The sequence below is a fragment of the Rhipicephalus microplus genome, chromosome 1 (assembly GCF_043290135.1).
Source record: "Rhipicephalus microplus isolate Deutch F79 chromosome 1, USDA_Rmic, whole genome shotgun sequence".
Lineage (NCBI taxonomy): Eukaryota > Metazoa > Arthropoda > Arachnida > Ixodida > Ixodidae > Rhipicephalus > Rhipicephalus microplus.
This window is the reverse complement of record NC_134700.1, coordinates 200529081-200549888: the sequence shown is the minus strand read 5'-3', so window position 1 is coordinate 200549888 and position 20808 is coordinate 200529081. Positions and strand designations below refer to the sequence as shown.

General features: G+C 50.4%; 1 protein-coding gene across 1 annotated transcript in view; it reads left to right on the top strand.

Moving 5' to 3' along the window:
* Positions 1 to 20808, top strand: part of LOC119159730 (integrin beta-PS) — a 59477-nt gene that overhangs the window by 34164 nt on the left and 4505 nt on the right. The window contains exons 6-20 of the mRNA XM_037412576.2: positions 336 to 432; positions 1486 to 1576; positions 2269 to 2355; positions 2435 to 2518; positions 3365 to 3442; positions 4501 to 4686; positions 11125 to 11204; positions 11301 to 11355; positions 12267 to 12422; positions 13379 to 13512; positions 15016 to 15091; positions 15798 to 16100; positions 16911 to 17043; positions 18428 to 18544; positions 19883 to 20049. Of these exons, the coding sequence (XP_037268473.1) occupies positions 336 to 432; positions 1486 to 1576; positions 2269 to 2355; positions 2435 to 2518; positions 3365 to 3442; positions 4501 to 4686; positions 11125 to 11204; positions 11301 to 11355; positions 12267 to 12422; positions 13379 to 13512; positions 15016 to 15091; positions 15798 to 16100; positions 16911 to 17043; positions 18428 to 18544; positions 19883 to 20049 (1844 nt within the window). The remainder of the gene's footprint in view (positions 1 to 335; positions 433 to 1485; positions 1577 to 2268; positions 2356 to 2434; positions 2519 to 3364; positions 3443 to 4500; positions 4687 to 11124; positions 11205 to 11300; positions 11356 to 12266; positions 12423 to 13378; positions 13513 to 15015; positions 15092 to 15797; positions 16101 to 16910; positions 17044 to 18427; positions 18545 to 19882; positions 20050 to 20808) is intronic.

Here is a 20808-nt window from a genome sequence, read left to right as displayed (position 1 = left end):
GATCTTTAACTTGCGCCCAAATCTGAGCACACGGGCCTACAACATTTCCGCCTCCATCGGAAATGCAGTCGTCGCAGCCGGGATTTGATCCCGGCACATGCGGGTCAGTAGCCGAGTACCTTAGCCACTGGATCACCGCGGCGGAGCGAGAATTAGCATGTGTTTACACCACCAAGCTTTGATTAAGAGTTCAGATTGATCACAACGGTAAGCCTGTGGTCAAAGTTTGAAGACAGAGGGTACGTATGTACTAATGAATGTTTATAGGCTGTATCTATGCTTCTCTGTATTCTGAGTGGATTCTGAGTGGATCTATTCGGCGTGCCATTTCGCAGTGCAGAACATGCTGAACGTGACGAAAAACTTCCGCCTCGGTTTCGGCTCGTTCATCGACAAGGTGGTGCTGCCGTACGTCGACACCACGCCTGCCAGGTGAGGAGGTCTTCTTGCGCTGCCACGCTTGCTTTCTGTCTTCGACTTTGTCCCAACCCACCTCTCCTGCCCCTCACTTCGGCAGGCTGCATGGCTGTCAAATACCGACAGACCTCTTGTCAGCTTATCGCTCAGAGCAAATACTTCGCCGCTCACGCCCGGCGCCATGCAGGGCTTGTCATACTGCGCGCCGTCTCGACCATTGCTCCTTGGACTCAACAAGATGGCGACTCCTCGCTCTTTGCGTTTGTATATAGTTCAGAGCACGAGCTCGCCCTCTTATCTTTCGCACTGATAAAAAAGCCGCGTCGTTTTTGAGGTACTTAGCCGTCCGTACCTTTTCACGACAGTTTGGCAACATCGGTATAGTGCTGACGCCATTGTGTATATGATAGAGCAGGGGGCGGTAAGCGTCTCGGAGAAGACTACTTGGGGGAAGTGTTGATACAAGAAATTTAGCGTAGGGTGCAGGAACGTGCCTGCCGCACGCATAGCGCATCCTGCTTGCGCATACATGCAGTGTTTAGTCTTTCTTTTAAAGGAAATAACTTCAAGCGCTTTTGCTCTTTCCCCTGTTTCGGAGTAGGTTGCTGGAGGCTTTCGCTGCCGATGCAAGAGATGCCGACCCCAGGGGCGGCCTCTTCAGCTGCCGCTCGAGTTCGCTGCGGAAACGCCGACTATATTTAGAGTTCTTGAAGAAGAGGATGCGCTGTCCACTTGTGCGATAGTAACGTGAGGGTGTGCCGGTCAATGACTCCGTTCTGTACGAAACGACACCGTGAAACAATTATCTAACGCTACACCGAGGCATGCTCGTTTCTGTAAAAACAAAATCGTACCATTTTCACCAATAAAGAAAACGACTGGGTCGCACTGTGTGGATGGTCGCTTTTACGTCGGCATGTTTTCACCGGTGGTTTCTGCTCAATTTTGAACGTGCGTCTGCTTGTCTTGCTGCATGACAGGCAGGTTATCTCTTTCTTTCATAATGCACCGCGCTGCGTGTATAACTTGAATATACTACCGTGCATTCGACCACGTCATGTGTCGCAGGCTGCGGAACCCGTGCCACGACACCGAATGTGACCCGCCCTACGGCTTCCACCACCAGTTGGCGCTCACGTCGAACAGCAGCCTCTTCACCGTACGTGGCGTACATACAGTATACGAATATATCAGCTCAATATGCCTGTTTTTAAAGCGTGCTCAGAGGAAGTATCCTGTGTGAAGCGTGTGCACGTGTAATGAGAAAGGCTGGGTCTGAGCTGAGCTATAACAGGGTTCCTTGTATAGTTACAGATTATGCAGTCTGCAGTTTATGCATGGTTTCGCCTTTGTCGTAAAGAAATTGTAAAAAAATGAAGTGATTTGGTTGGTGCGCATATAACCTGCATGCAAAAAAAAAAGTACTCTTTGGGACAAGTACTCATGAAAAGAAAGGCCATGACTTAAAATAATTCACGCTGGACGAACAGTGACACTCTTTGTAAAACGAATTGTTGTATATATAACGCCAGAGAACTGGTATGCGCTGTTCTTGGCTCAATTACGATTTTAATCGCTCGTTGCGATGTGATCTTTTAAATACTACAGTGTTGTACAGAATTTCGAATGATGGGTCTAAATGAGTTTGCACGTGACTCTCTGGGAGTCATCGTTAAAATAGAGTCTGGCTAGCTTGTGTCACGACTGCAAACCAGTGCGAAAAACCCTAGGCACCAGAAGAACCGACGCTTCGTCCAGTTTTTTTCTGCTCGTGCCATGCGGCTCAAGTGACTCAAGCGTCGACGACTCAATTCTCTAGTCCCTATACTTTCTCCCTCTCGTGGTCTGCAGGAGAAAGTGTCCTCTGCCGGACTGTCCGGCAACCTGGACAATGCTGAGGGTGGCTTCGACGCCATCATGCAAGCCGTCGTCTGCAAGGTGGGGAAACACGCCTCGGTCACTGCCTTGGTCGCGTATTGAACTGCCATTGACGCTTGTCGCACAATTTCCCCTGCAGGAGGCCGTGGGCTGGAGCCAGAGGTCCAGGAAGATCCTGCTCTTCGCCACGGACTCCATCTTCCACTCCGCCGGCGATGGACTGGTGCGTGAACAATGCTTCATACCTGGCCTTTCAGTGGGTCTGAATCGGGTTGGTTCAGACGTGGGAATTTCCGAGCACGCGTCGTCTCAGCCTCACGTGTGCTAGCATAACCTAACCTATAGTTTAACCCACGATAAATCTTGGCGAACATTCATGTGGAACTTACTATATATTTTTTAACGTTTTCGAATACTGCCTATTTTTCTGTACGCATATATAGGCATGTCCTTCGCATTCGGATCTCTGAAGCCGTGGCCACTTACGATTGTGTTTTGTTCCATTTCTATGTCGCGCATTTCGTATTCTTGTATTGCCAATAAAGCGTTTTGTTTATGCATACTTGTCAGTCGTATGGATACGATTACTTTGATAACCTTTCGCGCTTTACGTACCAATACCACGATGATGATTAAGAAGCTCGCCGTAGGTGGAAATTTCGACCGTTGGGTGTTCATTAACCTGTACTGACATCGCGTGTGCAGTACATGGACCTGCTCTAGCATATATCGCCTCCATCGAATCGAGAACGTCGGGGTAGGGTTCGTACCCGCGACTTGTATGCGGTCCATTGCTATCGCCATGCAATGCGTCTCCTCGTGTTCATGCTGTTAGGTTCACCGTCCTTCGACTGTATAAATCGAGAGTATAAACTAAAAAGCAATAAATGTTCACGCTAATCCAAGTACATCGCTCTCCAATTACCGCCCTAACCTCGTTTCGAACTAATAGGCTTTGACGCTGAAGGTGAACGACGTGTGACCCACATTCGTGTGGATACTCTAGAAGCTGCAGCTTTCTGGACTGAATTCCCGATTTCTGCTTTTTCTCACGCAAAATCTCTTTCAGCTCGGAGGCGCTGTCAAGCGTAACGACGAGCAGTGCCACTTGGACGAGGACGGCTTCTACTCGGAGAGTAAGGAACAGGTGCGTTATACCTCCATTGTATTCCACGGAGTGCAGCACACGGTACTCGTAATTGAAGCCGCGCAATCAAGGCTCGCCGTCATTACACGTGTAGAAGGAGCGAGCATGTATACCCACCCTCACTTGCGTGTGAAATGGGTCGCTTTTGAGTGCGGTGCCCTACGGCGCTGTTACACCGACTGTTTCTTCTTACGCTTCATTTTTTTTTCTTTCCTTTTGCCCTCGAGAAATCTGCGCAAATGTGTGCTTTCGTTTCCATAAATGCTCGAGCGATGCGTGTGAGCCAGCGCGCGCGACACTGAAAACTGTGCGCGTTTGCTCTTCAAGGTGTGTGCGCCCCGTGTCAGAGTTCCTCACTTTTTCTTCTATTCTTCTTCTATTCTTGTCCTATTCTTCTTCCATTCTTCTTCTATTTATAAGCCTTTATGCGAGGAGGCTGCTGCGTTCTTTTTTTTTTCTTTCGTTTTCTTCTTATATTTACTGGACACAGACCCGCAGCCAGGATTATTTTTTTTTTTTTGAGGAAGTGGGGGTGGGTAGGTTGCTTTTGTTGAAGGTCTTGAAACACACCTTATTTTATTATTCGTCCAGAATAAAGCGCTCCTCCCCCACGCCATACAAATTTTTGGGAGAGAAGGGGCAAGCCCCCCTCTCCCCCCTGGCGTTTGCACTTTCGCTTGGGTATCAATATAGGATGTCTGAGCAGGCTATTGGATGATACGGTATCATCGTAACGGCCGGGCACAGCCATGGAATTCGTGTTTCGTCGATGCCTTGCGAGTGCTTGCGGGTCCAGTGGTAAATCGTTCCGTGGTAAAGGTCCCACGCGCAGTAAATTATACGCGTAATCGTATTTTGTGTTACCCGTATAACTTACTGCGGTTCCACAGACGTACGGTCGTGGAAATATTCCGTACTCAGTAGCCTCCGCAGATAAACTGCAGGTATATGGGCTCTAAAGGTACTACATAATACAGAACAGTATAATACAGCATTCAATTACTTGCACGTAGTAATAGGTAACATACGTAATACAACTATTGTCTCATCTTCCGCAGGACTACCCATCCTTGAGCCAGATCGTGCGCGTGGTGCAGCAGAACAAGATCAACCTGATCTTCGCGGTTCCCGAGAAGGCGTTCGGCGTGTACGACACGCTCAGCTCGTTCATCGACGGATCCTCCGTGGGCACGCTCGCCGGCGACTCCTCGAACATCGTCCAGCTCGTCCGGGACCAGTACTACGTGAGTCCTGCGCTGAACGTCCCAAATGGCGTGCACGTGGAGTGTCGATTCCCGCTTCTACGATGTCGGTGTTTCGTATGAGAGATGTAAGAAGGATTGAGGGCCTAAGGAGTCGCGTATGGTGGACGAAACTTATATTAGCGACTTGTTCATCACCTGAGAGCGCTCAACACTTTCGACTCTTTTATACGCATTTCTTGTGCCTCGAATACTTGACAAATGAAAGTGGATTGATGCAGCGTGGTGAATAAACCCATGAAAATTTCAAAAGATCACAGCATATACACGGAGTTAATCATGATGAGTGGGGCGGAGCGTCCGTCCGACCGTGTGTCCATCCGTCCATGCGTCTGAACTGGCGGTTGGACAGAGGCACGGACGGATGGACAGAAGCACGGGCGGACTCAAGGACAGATGAATGGAAGCACAGACAGAAGCACGGACGGACGGACGAACGGACGGACGGAAGCATGAATGGATTCACGGACAGACGGACGGACAGAAGCACGGACTAACAGACAGACACTGACGGACGTACGGATGGACGGACAGAAGCACGGATGGACATACAGACGAACGGACGAAAGCACGGACTAACAGAAGCACGGATAGACTCACGGACGGACGGATGAATGGACGGTCGAACGGATGGATGCATGGATGGCTGGACACGTGGACGGACAGACGCTTCACCCCACTCATAATTCACTCCGTGGATACGCTGATAAAACCAGTAGCGCAATCTTGTTATATTATTCCCAATGTAGTGGAGCATACGCACCAACGCGTATGCGCCTTCCGAAGACAACGAAAAGCCCGTGCTCTGATTGCGCGAGAACCTGTGCCGCCTTTGTCAGACTTGCTGTTCGCCCATTTTCCGTCGCGACCTCGTTTCGACTCCTCTGTTCTAATAAACATCATCGCATTTGGTGGAGGCTGCTGACATCCCTAAGCAGACCTGGAGCTCCGCTCTCGCAAGTTGGCCGAAAGACTACCGTACAACATGACTGACGCAGTCGCCAACCAGCCCATCCCAGCACAGCCAGCACCATCGGCTGCCCCGTCGACCTGCCCCGGTGCCACCCGTCAGCGGGACCCACCAATCTTCAGCGGCAGTGGTGAGCAAGACGTCGAAGACTGGCTCTCCTTGTACGAACGCGTGAGTGCCAGCAACAAATGGGACAACGACTCTAAGCTTACCTATGTCATCTTTTACTTGGCTGACGTCGCCAAGCTATGGTTCACCAACCGCGAAACCGCCATCGCCAGCTGGTCCACCTTCAAGACCCTCGTGACCGAAGCGTTCGGCCGACCAGAGGTCCGCAAGCTCCGCGCTGACCAGCGTCTGCGCCATCGAGCCCAGCAACCTGGTGAGACCTTTACTAGCTATATTGAGGATGTGCTCGACCTCTGCAGGCGTGTTAACTCATCCATGCCTGAAGAAGAGAAAATTCGACATATTCTCAAAGGCATCGAGGATGGCGCATTCCAGATGTTGCTGGCGAAGAGCCCGACCACGGTGGCAGTTCTCGTAAGCCTGTGCCAGAGCTTCGATGAATTGCGTCGTCAGCGTTCCATCGCCCGACAGAGTGTCCCATCACCAGATTCGATCTCGGTCGTCGCACTCGCCAATGGCAACGTTCATCAAGGAACTCTGTCGAACCAGATTAAAGACTTCATCAGGGAGAAAGTCGCCCGACAGCTTTCCCTGCTGCCGCATAGTGACGCGCCCACGACAAGCCTCCCTTCGAATATGCAGCAGGCCATACGCACTGAAATTTGCAATGCACTCCCTACAGTTCCGGCCTCTTACCCGTGCACTTCGGTGCCATCTGATCTCTCAACTGCTGTCTACGCACCAACTGCGCCGCCTTCACCTCTCAGCTACGCGGCTGTGGTCGCGCGGCCCCCACCGCATCCAGTCGCCTTATCGGCTCCACCTCCTCCGGCCTCGCCTCCAGTCTACAGGCCCCCACCTCGCTTTTTCCGTCCATCTAATGAGTGGCGCACCCGAGACAATCGTCCCATCTGCTTCGCGTGTGGCATCGCTGGCCACATTGCGCGCTTCTGCCGCCGCCGTCCCACGCCTGCGCACGCATACTTCGGAGCACCTACCTACGCACCGCAGCAGACCACCACGTCTGCATATGAACAGAGGCACTCCGACTCGGATCGCCACCCATCGACTGCTCGTTTCCCATCACCTCGTCGCCGATCGCCATCACCTATGCGTCGTCGACCACCTCTTGAGGAGGGAAACTAATCAGTGCAGTTCCGGAGGCAAGAACTGCAACTTGTGCGCAATTCCCAAGGCCTCCAATTTCGCCGCAAAATGTTCTTGACGTCAATGTTGAGGGAGTCGCCACATTAGCGTTAATTGATACCGGGGCCGCCGTTTCTGTGATGAACGCAAACTTTTGTAGGAAACTGAAGAAAGTGACCACATCCCTCAGTGGCTTGGTGCTGTCCAGGGCTAGCGCGCAACGCATTCATCCCTCGGCTGTGTGTACGGCGCGCGTCGTCATCCGAGACGTTTTGTACGTCGTACAGTTTTTTGTTCTACCATCTTGCTCTCATGACCTTATCCTGGGTTGGGATTTCTTATCACGTCATGAAGCTATCATCGATTGTTCCCGTGCCGAAGTGTCCCTTGTGCCAACATGTGAATTTCCACCACCCGACCGCTCTCCTCTGCTCTGCAAAGTCATCGCTGATGACGACATCACCTTGCCTCCTGAAGCTTCGGTCCCTATTAGCCTTTCATGTCTGGCGCAACCTGACGGCACGGTGGTGTTTACGCCATCTCCGGTTTTTACTGAACGCAAGGGCATCGTTCTCCCATTTGCTGTTCTTACAATTGCGTCTGGTTTAACCGTAATGCTGGTCACCAACCACTGCAACTACCCCATTGGCTTACTTCGTGGTGAAACGTTAGGATATGTGCAACCTGTCGACCATATCGATGATATTATTCTTCCCGACGAAACGCCATGTCACATTGCTGCAATCACTCATGCGTCTGAGCCATCAAGTTCGTCAGCCTTCGACAATGCTATTGACGCAGACCTTCCCCTCTCGCATCGCCGCCAACTTGTTGCTCTCCTTAACAAGTTTCGTTCTTTTTTCGACTTTCAAGAACCTGCTTTGGGACGCACCACCACTATCGCACCACCACCACATGCTTAAACGTGGAGTCATACAGCCTTCTCAAAGCGCTTGGTCATCACCTGTGGTTCTGGTCAAGAAAAAAGATGGCACCGTACGATTTTGCGTGGACTATCGCCGCTTAAACAATATTACGAAAAAAGATGTCTACCCGCTACCACGAATAGACGATGCTCTTGACTGTTTACAAGGCGCCGAGTACTTTACATCTTTGGATCTGCGTTGTGGGTATTGGCAGGTGCCAATGGCTGAATGTGATCGCCCTAAAACAGCCTTTGTAACGCCGGATGGCCTATATGAGTTCAAAGTCATGCCATTTGGGCTCTGCAACGCGCCTGCCACATTTGAGCGCATGATCGACACCATCTTGCGTGCCCACAAGTGGAAAACCTGCTTATGTTACCTGGACGACATCGTAGTCTTTTCATCTGATTTCCCGACACATCTTGCTCGCCTCCAAGAGATTCTGACGTGTCTAACTTCTGCAGGCCTACAACTTAACTCCAAGAAGTGCCACTTCGCAGCACGAAAACTAACCATCTTGGGACACGTCATCACCAGAGACGGTGTTCTTCCGGATCCCGATAAGCTTCGAGCTGTCGCTGACTTTCCGTTGCCCACATCACTGAAAGCCCTAAGAAGTTTCGTCGGTCTCTGCTCCTACTTTCGTCGCTTCGTGCGCAACTTCGCGTCCATCATCGCACCTCTCACGAGTCTGCTTTCCAACAGCAAAGGCATATCTGCATGGTCACCTGCATGTGACGACGCATTTCGCCAGCTGCGCCGCCTGCTGACCTCACCACCTATGCTTCGTCACTTCGACCCTGCTGCGGCCACAGAAATTCACACCGATGCAAGTGGCATCGGTCTTGGTGCAGTTTTGGCACAACGGAAAGGCACCCAAGCTGAATACGTAGTCGCCTATGCAAGTCGCGCTCTCAAGAAGGCTGAATTGAATTACTCCGTGATAGAGAAGGAGTGTTTGGCCATAATCTGGGCGTTGACGAAGTTTCGCCCGTACCTTTACGGCCGTCCTTTCGACGTGGTCACAGACCACCACGCTCTATGTTGGCTGTCCACCTTGAAAGACCCGTCCGGACGCCTGGGGCGTTGGGCACTTCGATTGCAAGAATACGACATCCGTGTCGTATATCGTTCCGGTCGCAAGCATGCGGATGCCGATGCACTTTCGCGATCGCCATTAACACCAGATGTGGCTTCTCTGTCTCCCCTTTTTACCACCTTGTCACCACTCGACACGACTGACATGCTTTCGGAGCAGCGTAAAGACCCACACCTTGCCTTGTTAGTCGACTACCTTACCGATCCGTCTGCTGTCCCTTCCACGAGAGCGCTACGCCGGCAAGCAGCCCACTTTTCCTTACGAGACAACATTCTGTACCGCCGTAACTACATGCCTGGTGGTCGGAAGTGGCTCCTTGCTGTCCCAACTCATATGCGCTCTGACATCTGCATTAATTTCCATGCAGATCCCCAAAGTGCTCACGCAGGTGTCCTGAAAACCTACGAAAGGCTGCGCCAACGCTATTACTGGCGAGGAATGTATCGTTTTGTGCAGAAATACGTTCAGTCTTGCACCACTTGCCAACAGAACAAGACACCTCCGCGGCACCTTACTGGCATGTTACAGCCGCTCCCGTGCCCGGCTCGCCCATTTGACCGCGTGGGTATAGACCTCTATGGCCCCCTCCCATATAGTATCTCTGGAAACCGGTGGATTATTGTCGGAGTCGATCATCTGACACGCTGCGCTGAGACTGCAGCTCTACCGGCAGCAACCGCCCACGAAGTTGCACTCTTCATTCTACGCAGCTTCATTCTACGCCATGGTGCTCCGCGGGAATTACTCAGTGATAGGAGTCGAGTGTTCCTGTCGGAGGTCATCCAAGCTATCCTCGCTGAATGCAACATTATCCACCGGAAATCTACCGCATACCATCCACAGACAAATGGTCTTACTGAGCGGTTCAACCGCACACTTGGCGACATGCTGAGGATGTACACCTCCTCCGACCACACTAACTGGGACGCTGTATTGCCCTTTGTTACCTTCGCTTATAACACCGCGACGCAAGCGACTACCGGTTTTTCCCCGTTCTTTCTATTGTACGGCCGCGAACCTTCCCACCCACTCGATACTATACTACCGTATCGCCCTGATGCATCTGAGTGCTCCCCGCTTTCGGAAGTCGCCAGATACGCTGAAGACTGCCGTCAGTTGGCTCGGTCTCTGACAAGTGATGCTCAAGGCCTACAAAAGACTCGACACGACGACGCTCACCGCATAGCTCCTACATTTCGTGCTGGCTCCCTTGTGTGGCTTTGGGTGCCCCCGCACGTTCCTGGCCTGTCTTCTAAACTTCTGGCCCGGTACCATGGTCCCTACCGTGTCATTGACGCGACCTCCCCGGTGAATTACGTCATCGAGCCATTAACACAATCACCAGATTTGCGCCATCGAGGACGCGAGACCGTACACGTCGACCGTCTCAAGCCCTACTACGACCCCCTCATTGTGCCTACTCCCTGAGTCGCCAGGATGGCTACCCTTCACCCCGGGGGTATTGTAGTGGAGCATACGCACCAACGCGTATGCGCCTTCCGAAGACAACGAAAAGCCCGTGCTCTGATTGCGCGAGAACCTGTGCCGCCTTTGTCAGACTTGCTGTTCGCCCATTTTCCGTCGCGACCTCGTTTCGACTCCTCTGTTCTAATAAACATCATCGCACCAAGGACTTATACACACAACGCCATCTGTAGAGCAAGTCATAGTCTAGTGGTGGTTGCGTACTACATACTGAGGAGGGAACGACCCACGGCCTGACGAGCTTCGCCCCTAAAAACAAAGGGAGGAGGAGGAGGAGGGGGAGTGTTTGACCCACAATTTTGCTTTGTGTGTGTGTGGTGGGGGCTGTAATAATAACTGAAACATAGGTTCCGTCTTCAAATAGGCAAGGCCTTCAGCAAGTGTCATCCCCTGAAGATTATTGGCTACAGGCCTGCTTAGAACGCGCATAAGTTTTGCGATGCGTTTCAGCAGGGCTTTTTCTCGACGCTGCCGTGTTGAGTGATGGTTTTCGTGGTTGGAATTGGGGCTGTTGTGAATGCGACCGGCAACACCACATATGCGCTTAATGTTAACAGCTTATACGCATGTTCATTCGGGTGATGTCCCAATAGAAGTATGTATGCTTCGGACGTGCGGTCCATGTGGTCATTCAATGGTGTCACACTCTCATTTCATGACCGCAGAAAATTCGTTCAGAAGTGGTCCTCCAGGACAACGCACCCGACTTCCTCAAGGTCAGCTACAAGAGCAGCTGCCTGCGCGGGTGAGTGAGTCTTCTATACATGTGCTTCACACAGACCACGCGCTGCTACCTTTCGTGCTTGTGTTCGACGCACTAATGGTGACGTTTTGCTCGCAGGTCTAGTTCCAGAGGTCTGAGCAACGCCTGCGATGGCATTAAAGTCGGCGACGAGGTGAGCTCGAAAACAACGCGTGTAGATCGTGGAACGTGCAACACTTAGTCAGCGCAATAACTTTGGCGAAAGCTTTCGAAATGTATTTCGAAGCGAGTGTGCCCGGCGGAATAAACTATATGCGAAAGAGAGTCGGTGGCAGTCGCTCAATTAAGGTGAATGGAGTCCCTGTAGTCCAGAATGCCGTGGGTCTGAGCCGACAGCGCGCCAGACATCGCCGGTCTTCAAGGCTTGAGCTTGTTAAGCCAGACCTTCCACCACTCGACGTTTGGTTCAGTGATGGGTGGTATTGCTGAGTCTCGGACTCCCATATATGGTAAAGTGCATTTGTTGCACAGCAGAATTAGCAGCCATTTCGACGCGGCATGCGTATTGACAGAAATCGCTGTACTATGTGCCGCTGCTGGTGGTCGGTAAAGTTGTAGAACTGCTCCAACTTCGTTTAGCACCGTGCACAGAACGCGTGACGCAACCTGTCGCGCATTTCGTGTTCATTAAGTACTTTGACGGCACGAACGTGCCTTATAAATTTTGTATTAGTTCCTGTATCAAAAGCTTTGTCTTGTGGCCAAAAGAAAATCCTGCATTACCAAGGTATACTGCGAACTTGCAAGTAATAGCTGTCGAGGGTCTGTGCTTCGCACTCTGTGTGTGTTCTTGATTCCCATGCATACGGTTCTTTTCTCATATTCTAAAATTTCACGCATGTGTGAACTGCGCCCCACTTTCTTTGAAAGTATAAATATTGTTTGAGAAAGATAGCGATGTCATGACTTATCATACAATGTACCTTTACGGACCGATATCTCGATCCATTGCTCTTGTAGCGACAGGCGTTGCCTCGTCTGCGCACGTGAATGAACTCTTTCATACAATACGCTGAGGGCCTGCGTGTGTGCATGTACCTGCAGATCGAGTTCCAGGTGACCGTGGAGCTGGAGCAGTGTCCCGGCGACGGCGTCCAGGGGGGCCAGAGCACGGCGTTCCGAATATCCCCCGTAGGGGTGAACGAGTACGTGCAGGTGCGCGTGGAGCCGATCTGCCGCTGCGCCTGCCAGGACGTCGTGGTGAGTGCGCATGTTGCCTGCCCGTGTTGCCTTTGATCTCGAAAGCCTTCACCGCAATGCTTACATGAGTTGTGGTTAAATGGAAACACCGGGACCGAACTTCGGAATACAGCGAAAATTGGTGGTGCGTGACGTTACCTAAAAGGCAACGAAGGGATCATAACTGGAACCACGGTGATCCGTCGTTGCTGCTCGTACACAACTAAGGCTTGCCTGGCTGTCCGCGCAGTTGTCGCAGCGCGGGCAGCGGATCTCGGACGCCTCGGTGAGATTCTAACCAACGAACCTATTCAAGTCTAATCATATGATCCTCCCCCCACTGCTAGCCACTGGAGGAACCGGCAAAGCATGCTATAGAATGTGTAGGTTGTTGAAGTAGCACTTGATCAAATTCCCGTTTTCCTTCGCCATGGTACACCATGTACGCTTCGTCTCACTACCTCACTGTATTGCGGTGAAGTTGTTATGAAACGTATAATGAATTGCAGGCTCGCTTCTGCCGGCTGCTACGCACAAATAAGAGAACGGCTTCTTTGAACGATACAAGATGAGACTAACGGGAGACAAGACCGTTCTAGTGTGTTTGCTGCCTCCTCTTGGCTTTTGCGAAAGCGCTGTTCTTTATCAATGGTGGCAGGGCGATTTCATACTGGGTGTAGCAGCGGTACGCCTGAGACTGCATAGAATTAGCTTCCGTCGTCAGAACTAATCAGATGCTCTCAGCTGCAAAGAACTCATAATATAAGGCGATGATCGACAGTAGATACGCATCTTCTTCTTCTTTTTAAATCTGTTATCACCACTTCCAGGTAACGCCCTCGCCAGATTAAGCAGATGCTATCGCCAGTTCATAGCGAGTCGTTTCAAGGGTGATGGACTAAACGAGAGTGATTATGTAGGATAAACGTATCTTAAGCTTCACGTTACTCACACGTATACACCCATGGTTGTCTCAGGAGGCGAACAGCAGCGCGTGCAGCGGCCGCGGCAGTGCTGTGTGCGGCGCCTGCGAGTGCGAGACCAGCTTCTACGGCAAGCACTGCGAGTGCCTGGGCAGCCAGTTGGAGCAGCACACGGCGCTGTGCCGGAGGTCAGTACGCAAGGAACCATTAGGACTGTCTTTCTTTCGCATCATGCTGTGAATTTAGCACGTGGTATTTATAGCGCAAAAGTGGAAAGTAGAGGAATCCTGAAAAAAAAAAAAAGGAAGACACTGCACTGGGCGAGCGCTGTGTTACTTTGATAATTTGGGTTTAACGTCCTAAAACCACCATGTGAATATGACAGACGCCGTAGTGGCGGGCTGCGTAAATTTCCGGTGTTCTTGAACGTGAACTGACATGGCGCGACACACGGGCCTCTACCATTGCGGCTCCATTGGAATGCTACCGCGGCAGCCGGAATCGAACCCGTGACCCTTCGGGTCAGCAGCCGAACTTGTTTACTGATCCACCGAAGCGGACCGCTCTACACTGTGTCCTTCCTCTTTTTTTTTTCACAATGTGTTTGCTTTCGAGTTTTGTACTAAATATGTCCGTAATTCAACACCAACTGGCCCAACACAGAAGTTTTATTGAAGCGGCTATGCGTAAAAAAAGAAAAAAAAAACATACGTGCGCACACAAAGGTGGCGTAGGGGGCAGACCTGCCTGTGACAGGGATGGCCAAGTCTGCCTCATATCTTTACCTTCTCGGACCTGTCCTGCCATTATTGTAAGGCGAAAATGTTGTAGGCCCGTGTGCTCAGATTCGGGTGCACGTTAAAGAACCCCAGGTGGTCGAAATTTCCGGAACCCTCCACTACGGCGTCTTTCATAATCAGTATGGTGGTTTAGGGACGTTAAACCCCACATATAAATCAACCATTATTGTAGGTGCAGAATTATGGTCATGTGGATTGCTTTTAATAATGGCGCCCGAGGACATGTACCTAGATGGAAATGTTTGTTCACGTCCCACATTTCCTTTCGGATAGCCGGGAAACAAAGCAAGCTTTGGTGAGATGCATGTCATCGCTTCACATTCATTTTTCTGTCCATTGCGTAGCTTGTTTCATTTAAAAACTCACTATAGGAGGGGAGGGGGTGTTGCATTGTGGTTAACTCTGCGCACGCCAATATATGTAGATGTAGGTCAAGTGTGCATGTATACGTGTACTTGCGACTTGCGGGGCGATGCGTCAGAAAGTGTCAGTGAGTATCCTGGGTGCTTGAAGCGTGGCGAATGGGTTGGGTAGGGGTGGATGATTTAACTACTCACCCCCCCCCCCCCCCCGAAGTTTGCAACATTTCTTTTTGTTATGCATATACACGTATACGTGCACACATATAAAGACGCACGAAATTATGCAAAGTGCGTGTACCCCCCGCCCACCCAACAAACGAACACACACACACACATATGCGAGATGCTGTATGAGAGCTTGTGAAATCGACAGGCGGCTGTTGCTGGCCTATAGCTATCATATTCAGTCGCATAACATCACCATTTTTGGGCTGCATGGTGTTGGTCTCTCGAGGTGATCAGAGTAACTATTACAGAATAATTCTAACGCATGCACATTTATGCTACTTGGTTCTATTTCCTCCCACAGTGACAACTCGAGCGCTGAGCTGTGTTCACACCGCGGTGACTGCGTCTGCGGCGAATGCAAGTGCTACGATCCACCAGTGAGTATACAACGCACGCAGCTGTGACACCTCTCGCATTTAGCGATGATCTTTTTTTTTTTCCTTCATCAGTGGCGAGCACGCGTCGTCTTCGTGCCCGCGGCAGCTGCCGATTGCGCGATAAGCGCTCATTTGGCCTGCATGTATATAGCTCGTTTGCAGACATGTGAGTCAACGAACTCCGCTAATAACATATATACGTCCAATGTCGGTGACTAATATCTTGATAGTCAGTATACTTAGAAATAACAGAACACGTGAGGTAATACAAAGTAATTTCATTTGAGCGTTGTTCGTGCTTTTTTTTCTTTTTTTTTCAAGTCGCTGATTCTATACCCATCTTGAACACTTAATTAAAACCGATAGTGGTTGTCCTTCGTCTCGTGAGGAAATTGGCAAGACCGTTGTGGATATGATTGTGCAGAAGCAGAAAACGAAGGACAGCTTAAGTTATATATATCTTACATTCTTTTACCGTCTTTCTCTCTTCATCTTCTTTACATTATTTCCTGTTACTCTGTCTTCAGTTTGCGTGCATGTTTCCACTTTTCCTTTCCATTCGTTCTAGGAAACAGTTCTTTCCCTTATACAGACGCAGCTGGCTGCATGCCTTCCTAGCTGCAGATGTCACTGATACGAGTATGGCCCCCGCGCCGTGCAGGATTCGCATGTTCACGCAAGTGCACACGTACGTGTCCTGACGCAGGGCGTTCCGGGAGGTCGCGTGTTCGGCCAGTGGTGCGAGTGCGACACGTTCTCGTGCGAGCGCGACTCCGAGGGCCGCGTCTGCGGAGGACCCGAGCGGGGCGTCTGCTGCGGCGGCGAGTGCCGCTGCCGACCCGGATGGCAGGGCTCGGCGTGCGAGTGCCCCACGGCCGCCGACACGTGCGTGGCGCCTCAGGACAGCGGCCGCCTGTGCTCGGGCCACGGGGAGTGCGTTTGCGGACGCTGCGTGTGCCACGCCGACGCCCGGGGACGCTTCGCGGGACCCTTCTGCCAGGACTGCGCGGTACGTGCACTCTATACCCGTATGCACCCACGCGTGGGACAATGCATCGCGAAGGCGCGTGACTTAATTCACTGTTTATAGGCACCCGGCAATGCAGTTTACGAGATCTCATGGTGGCGCCAGAACACACAGCCTAGCGAGTGGGCGCAGCAAAACCGAGTCTTCCAAATGCGTAACCTAGCGAGTAGGCGCGGCTACACCGGACTTGCAAGTTGCACGTGCATATTATTTTCTTTTTTTAGTTGTGAGCAGGGGGTGATGGTTGATTATGTAAGCGTTCTTTGAAAACGCGTCAAAAAGGGCATTGACAAGTTTCTCAATGTGTTCAGCGAGAGTTTCACTTTCTTGGTACCTCTGGCGATCGGTACCAACAATGCTGAGGCGGCCCAAAGAGGTTCGTTGCGCCCTCTGGTCCACTGTCGGGTGCCTATGGCGTTACACTCGTCACGGGGGTATACGTTCGTTGCGGTTACATGCTGCGGAACCGAGGGCCGCGGTTCGATGCCGGCTGCGGCGGTCCCATTTTCGATGAAGGCGACATATGCTATGTGTACGATGGAGGCCTGTGTAGTGTGTGATTTCAGTGCACATTAAAGAACTCCGGACGGTCAAAATTTCCGCAGCCCTCCACTAAGGTGTGTTTCATATACGTAGAGTAGTTTTGCACGTGAAACCCCCGATATTATTATTGGTGATGGAGGCTACCGCCGTTTTATTTACTTATTTGTTCAATCCGGTGGGCCAGGGCGCAAACCTTTAGCCTGTTACCGTCCTGTTGGTGAACAGCGCGGTTGGTATTACGCTTCGCAGGCCTGCGTGGGCCGGTGCTCGGAGTTCCGCAGCTGCGTCCAGTGCGTCGTCTTCCAGTCGGGCGAGATGAGCGAGGAAGAGTGCCGCCTCAACTGCAGCTCGCTCAACATACAACCCGTGGACGTCGCCGAAGGTGCGGGAGCTTTCTCGCCGTTTCTTGGGTTCGAGTTGGTCGGTGAAATGGTTTGCACCCACACCAACCTCCATCACGAGCAACGCTTCATGGATGTTTATAGTCATTGTTTTTTCTTCATACACGTTTAGTCATTGCATGCGCGCGTCCGCTGGCTATATCATTTTCGTTTTTCCTGTGGGGTTCGTTCTCGTGTTTTGCGGAAATGAAAAACACGTAATGCAGTCAGTAAGTTTAAAAAGTTAGAGAGCTTAGTGATTAAATAGCTAGTATGAACTCTCCACCCTGTGGTCAGGGGAGGTGCCAGGATTTGTTTACCAGGGGGGGGGGGGGGCGTAGCCACGTCAAATGTGTTCCTTCGTGGCAGCAGGTAAGCTGAGCACATATGTGTTGTGTTTACATTATGCTTGCTCTTGGGGGGGGTGGCAAAGGGGGGCAGGGGGAAATATATGGGGGGGAAGCGCCCCAGCCCCCGCATACCTTCTGCTGACGCCGCCCCTACCTTGTGGTCGGTATTGCGTCCAACATGTGAGAGTTCGTCTAATTGCTGGTTTCAAGGTTATTTCATCGCTAATTAATTTGGATGTGCTTTCGAATATAGCCGTTGCTATATCATCTTTGGCATCTTGGTTTTCTCTTTATGATCTGCCTTCCCCTTGCCGCGCCTCCTTGCCTCCTATATATATATATATATATATATATATATATATATATATATATATATATATATATATATATATATATATATATATATATATATATATATATTAGGGAAAGAAGTGTATATCTAAGGGCTCGTTTTTCCGTGTTTAGACACAATATTAATGAGATCTAACAGACAGTAATGCCAAGGAATGTACAGGGGAAGTTATTAGAACCAATGCAATGTAAATAAGAAGAAAGAAAAGTGGATGAAAAAATAACCAGCCGTGAGCAGGAATCGAACCCACGACCTTCGAATAACGCGTTCGATGCTCTAACCACTGAGCTACCACAGCGGCCTTCTCTCCATCCACTTTTTATGGGTTTATATGTGAATTTAAAAGTAGGATATATATATATATATATATATATATATATATATATATATATATATATATATATATATATATATATATATATATATATATATATATATATATATATATATATATATATATTAGCTATCTAAACTGGTGTGTTTCGTAGAATCAACAAGAGACACGTGACCATTCTTTTCATGCGCGAAGCTTCAAGCACCGTGGTCGCACCGATGTGCTCGGTGGCTAATTCGTGACAACTTCAGGGCGATTTCGTACACAATTTAGCCGTCTGTGTTCGCGTAATATCTCCAAAGACGGCTGCGTCTCGAGAACGATAGCGTAAGGTGTGCTTCGCCTCGCAGCAACCGATCCCGAAGAGCGCAAGTGCATCTTCAAGGACGACGACAGCTGCTCCTTCTCGTTCGTCTATTCCTACGACGAGCAGAACGAACTGGTCATCAGGGCGCAGACCACAAAAGGTGAGGATCGAGACGTGACACCTAATGAAATCGTGTCGTCTTTGAGTGTTGGTTGTTCCGAGTGCGTTCTTTTGTATATATGTGTGTGTGAGTGATATTGAATAAAAAGAAGAGTGAGCCCCGTAACTGTCTATCAAGGGGAGGACACCTCAACAGTAGCTCACTAGGGATAAGGGTAAGGAGGGAACAAAATGATAGAAATAAAGGTATAGAGAGGGAGAGCGTGGCACAGGGACAGCGACACCCAGAAGCAAGAAGATAGGAAAGACGGACACGGTCGCAGGAATCCGAGGACGGGGCACCACTCGGCGAGAGCTCTTGTCGGCGTCAGGAGATGGCGTAGGGGGAGCCCAGTCAGCCAGAGCTGCGCGGTCGTCGGAGATCGCGGGGCACAACCGGTCGGCACGAAATCCAGAGAGCGAGTCTTTCTATATATATGACAACCTGCTTAGTTGCAACTAGCAGTCCCTATTGTTGCGTGTAGACAGACATATTTACCACATATGTCATAATGAATCGGGAAGGAGCCGATATGATAGCGTACTCGTGCAGATTCATCTTTCTAAGCCGATACATCAAATCTCTTGACACGTAGGATTTTTTTTTCAAACATTTTCCTTCACTGACGTATTCCGACACTTCTGGTTAAGGTATAGGGCGCAGCGTGTAGCGAGTAATCGAAAATTAGATTGCTGCGGTACTACTTGGCTCGAAAGATTATGCTCACGAGAAATGGCTATAGGCATATTTATTAGTTGTTGTACATCGTAAGTTTATACAAAGTTATTGCTTTTAATTTGTTTTGCATGCAGGGCACGGCTCGCGAGCAGGAGAGAGAGAGAGAGAAAGAGTGCAGATGTTCGTGACAGTTAACGCCGTGTTCGATTCTTGCTCGGCAGATGAGTCAGCACTTCTAAAGCGCATTTTGCCCGTCCTGTACGTATAGGATGTACCAACCCGGCACATTCGGCGCTGGCTTCGCACTCGCTTGCGCACTGAACTCGTTCCGAAGATACGAGTTCTTCGTGACTGAATCTGCACGTGTCATCCTGCTGAAGCAAATAGCGAGATTATGTACTCATTGATGTTGCTGTATTTCTAGATTTTGATCATTTTTTTCTTGATGGTGATGTACCCGATTCAGGTTTTGACCTTATTAGTAATGTATTTTTGATCCCCGTATTTTCGCATTCAAATATGTGTTTTTCAAAGATTGGCGGTCTTCTGCGTGGCCCTAAATTTCGCGGTACGAGGCTTGTACCGCGAAATAACCGTCGTGTTTCTCTTTATCTTCTCGTCTTCGTCCTCCCACAAACGTTCCCCAACACGCCGTTGCAGACTGCGGCCGCGAGGCGCTCACGTGGTACATCGTGGGAGGCCTGGTGGGCGGCATCGTGCTGGTCGGCCTGCTCGTGGTGTGCATCGCTCGCTTCCTCGTCTACCTCAGGGACCGCGTCGAGTACGAGAAGTTCGACAAGGAGATCAAGAACACCCAGTGGGGAACGGTGAGTCTATGTGCCGGCCGCGGCCCCAGCAGAGCGGCATATGCATGTGGCGTGTGTGACTTACCGTACGGTGTTTGAACGTACGTGCCCTCCCGGATGCTTGACCTGTGCGTCGGTATACGATTCTCTGAGGCTACGGTTAAAGGACACGATGTACAAACATCCATGTGGGATCTAGTCTCGAGCTGAAACAGTGGTTCCGTGCTCGTATAACGACGCTGACTGAAGATGCGCCTGCGACCTGCTTGATGCTTTTCCAACGTGGTACCCTGACTGAAGGCGTCCGCTTGGGCCTGAAGGCGTCCGCTCGGGCCAACGTATAGTTCTTTATCGGTAAACATCAATCGCGTTGTGCTCTGAGGGAACCAGGCTTAAGCATAGCGAGCTCCACAAAAACAAAAAAAAAGAAAGAGGAGAAACGCTTCCAAACCTGCGACGTCATATTGAAGATAGTTATAGCGCGAGAGCAGAACGACGACAAAGAGACAAGGACACGAGCGCACTGGCGCTATAACTATCGTCATGTATACCAACTAGCCCAAGCTGCCACACTTCTAAGTCATGTTGAAGATCAGGCGCTGACATTTAAGCACAAAATTCAAGCATCAAGCTTCGTCTTTCATTTTATTTTTAACTAACGAGGATGATTTATGTCGATGTAATTCTCAAGGAATGTGTGCCTGGAGCAGTTTAGCACTTAAGTTTGGTGACGTGTCGATGGTACTTGGTAATACGGCACTTTTTCTGAAGCTCCCCTGA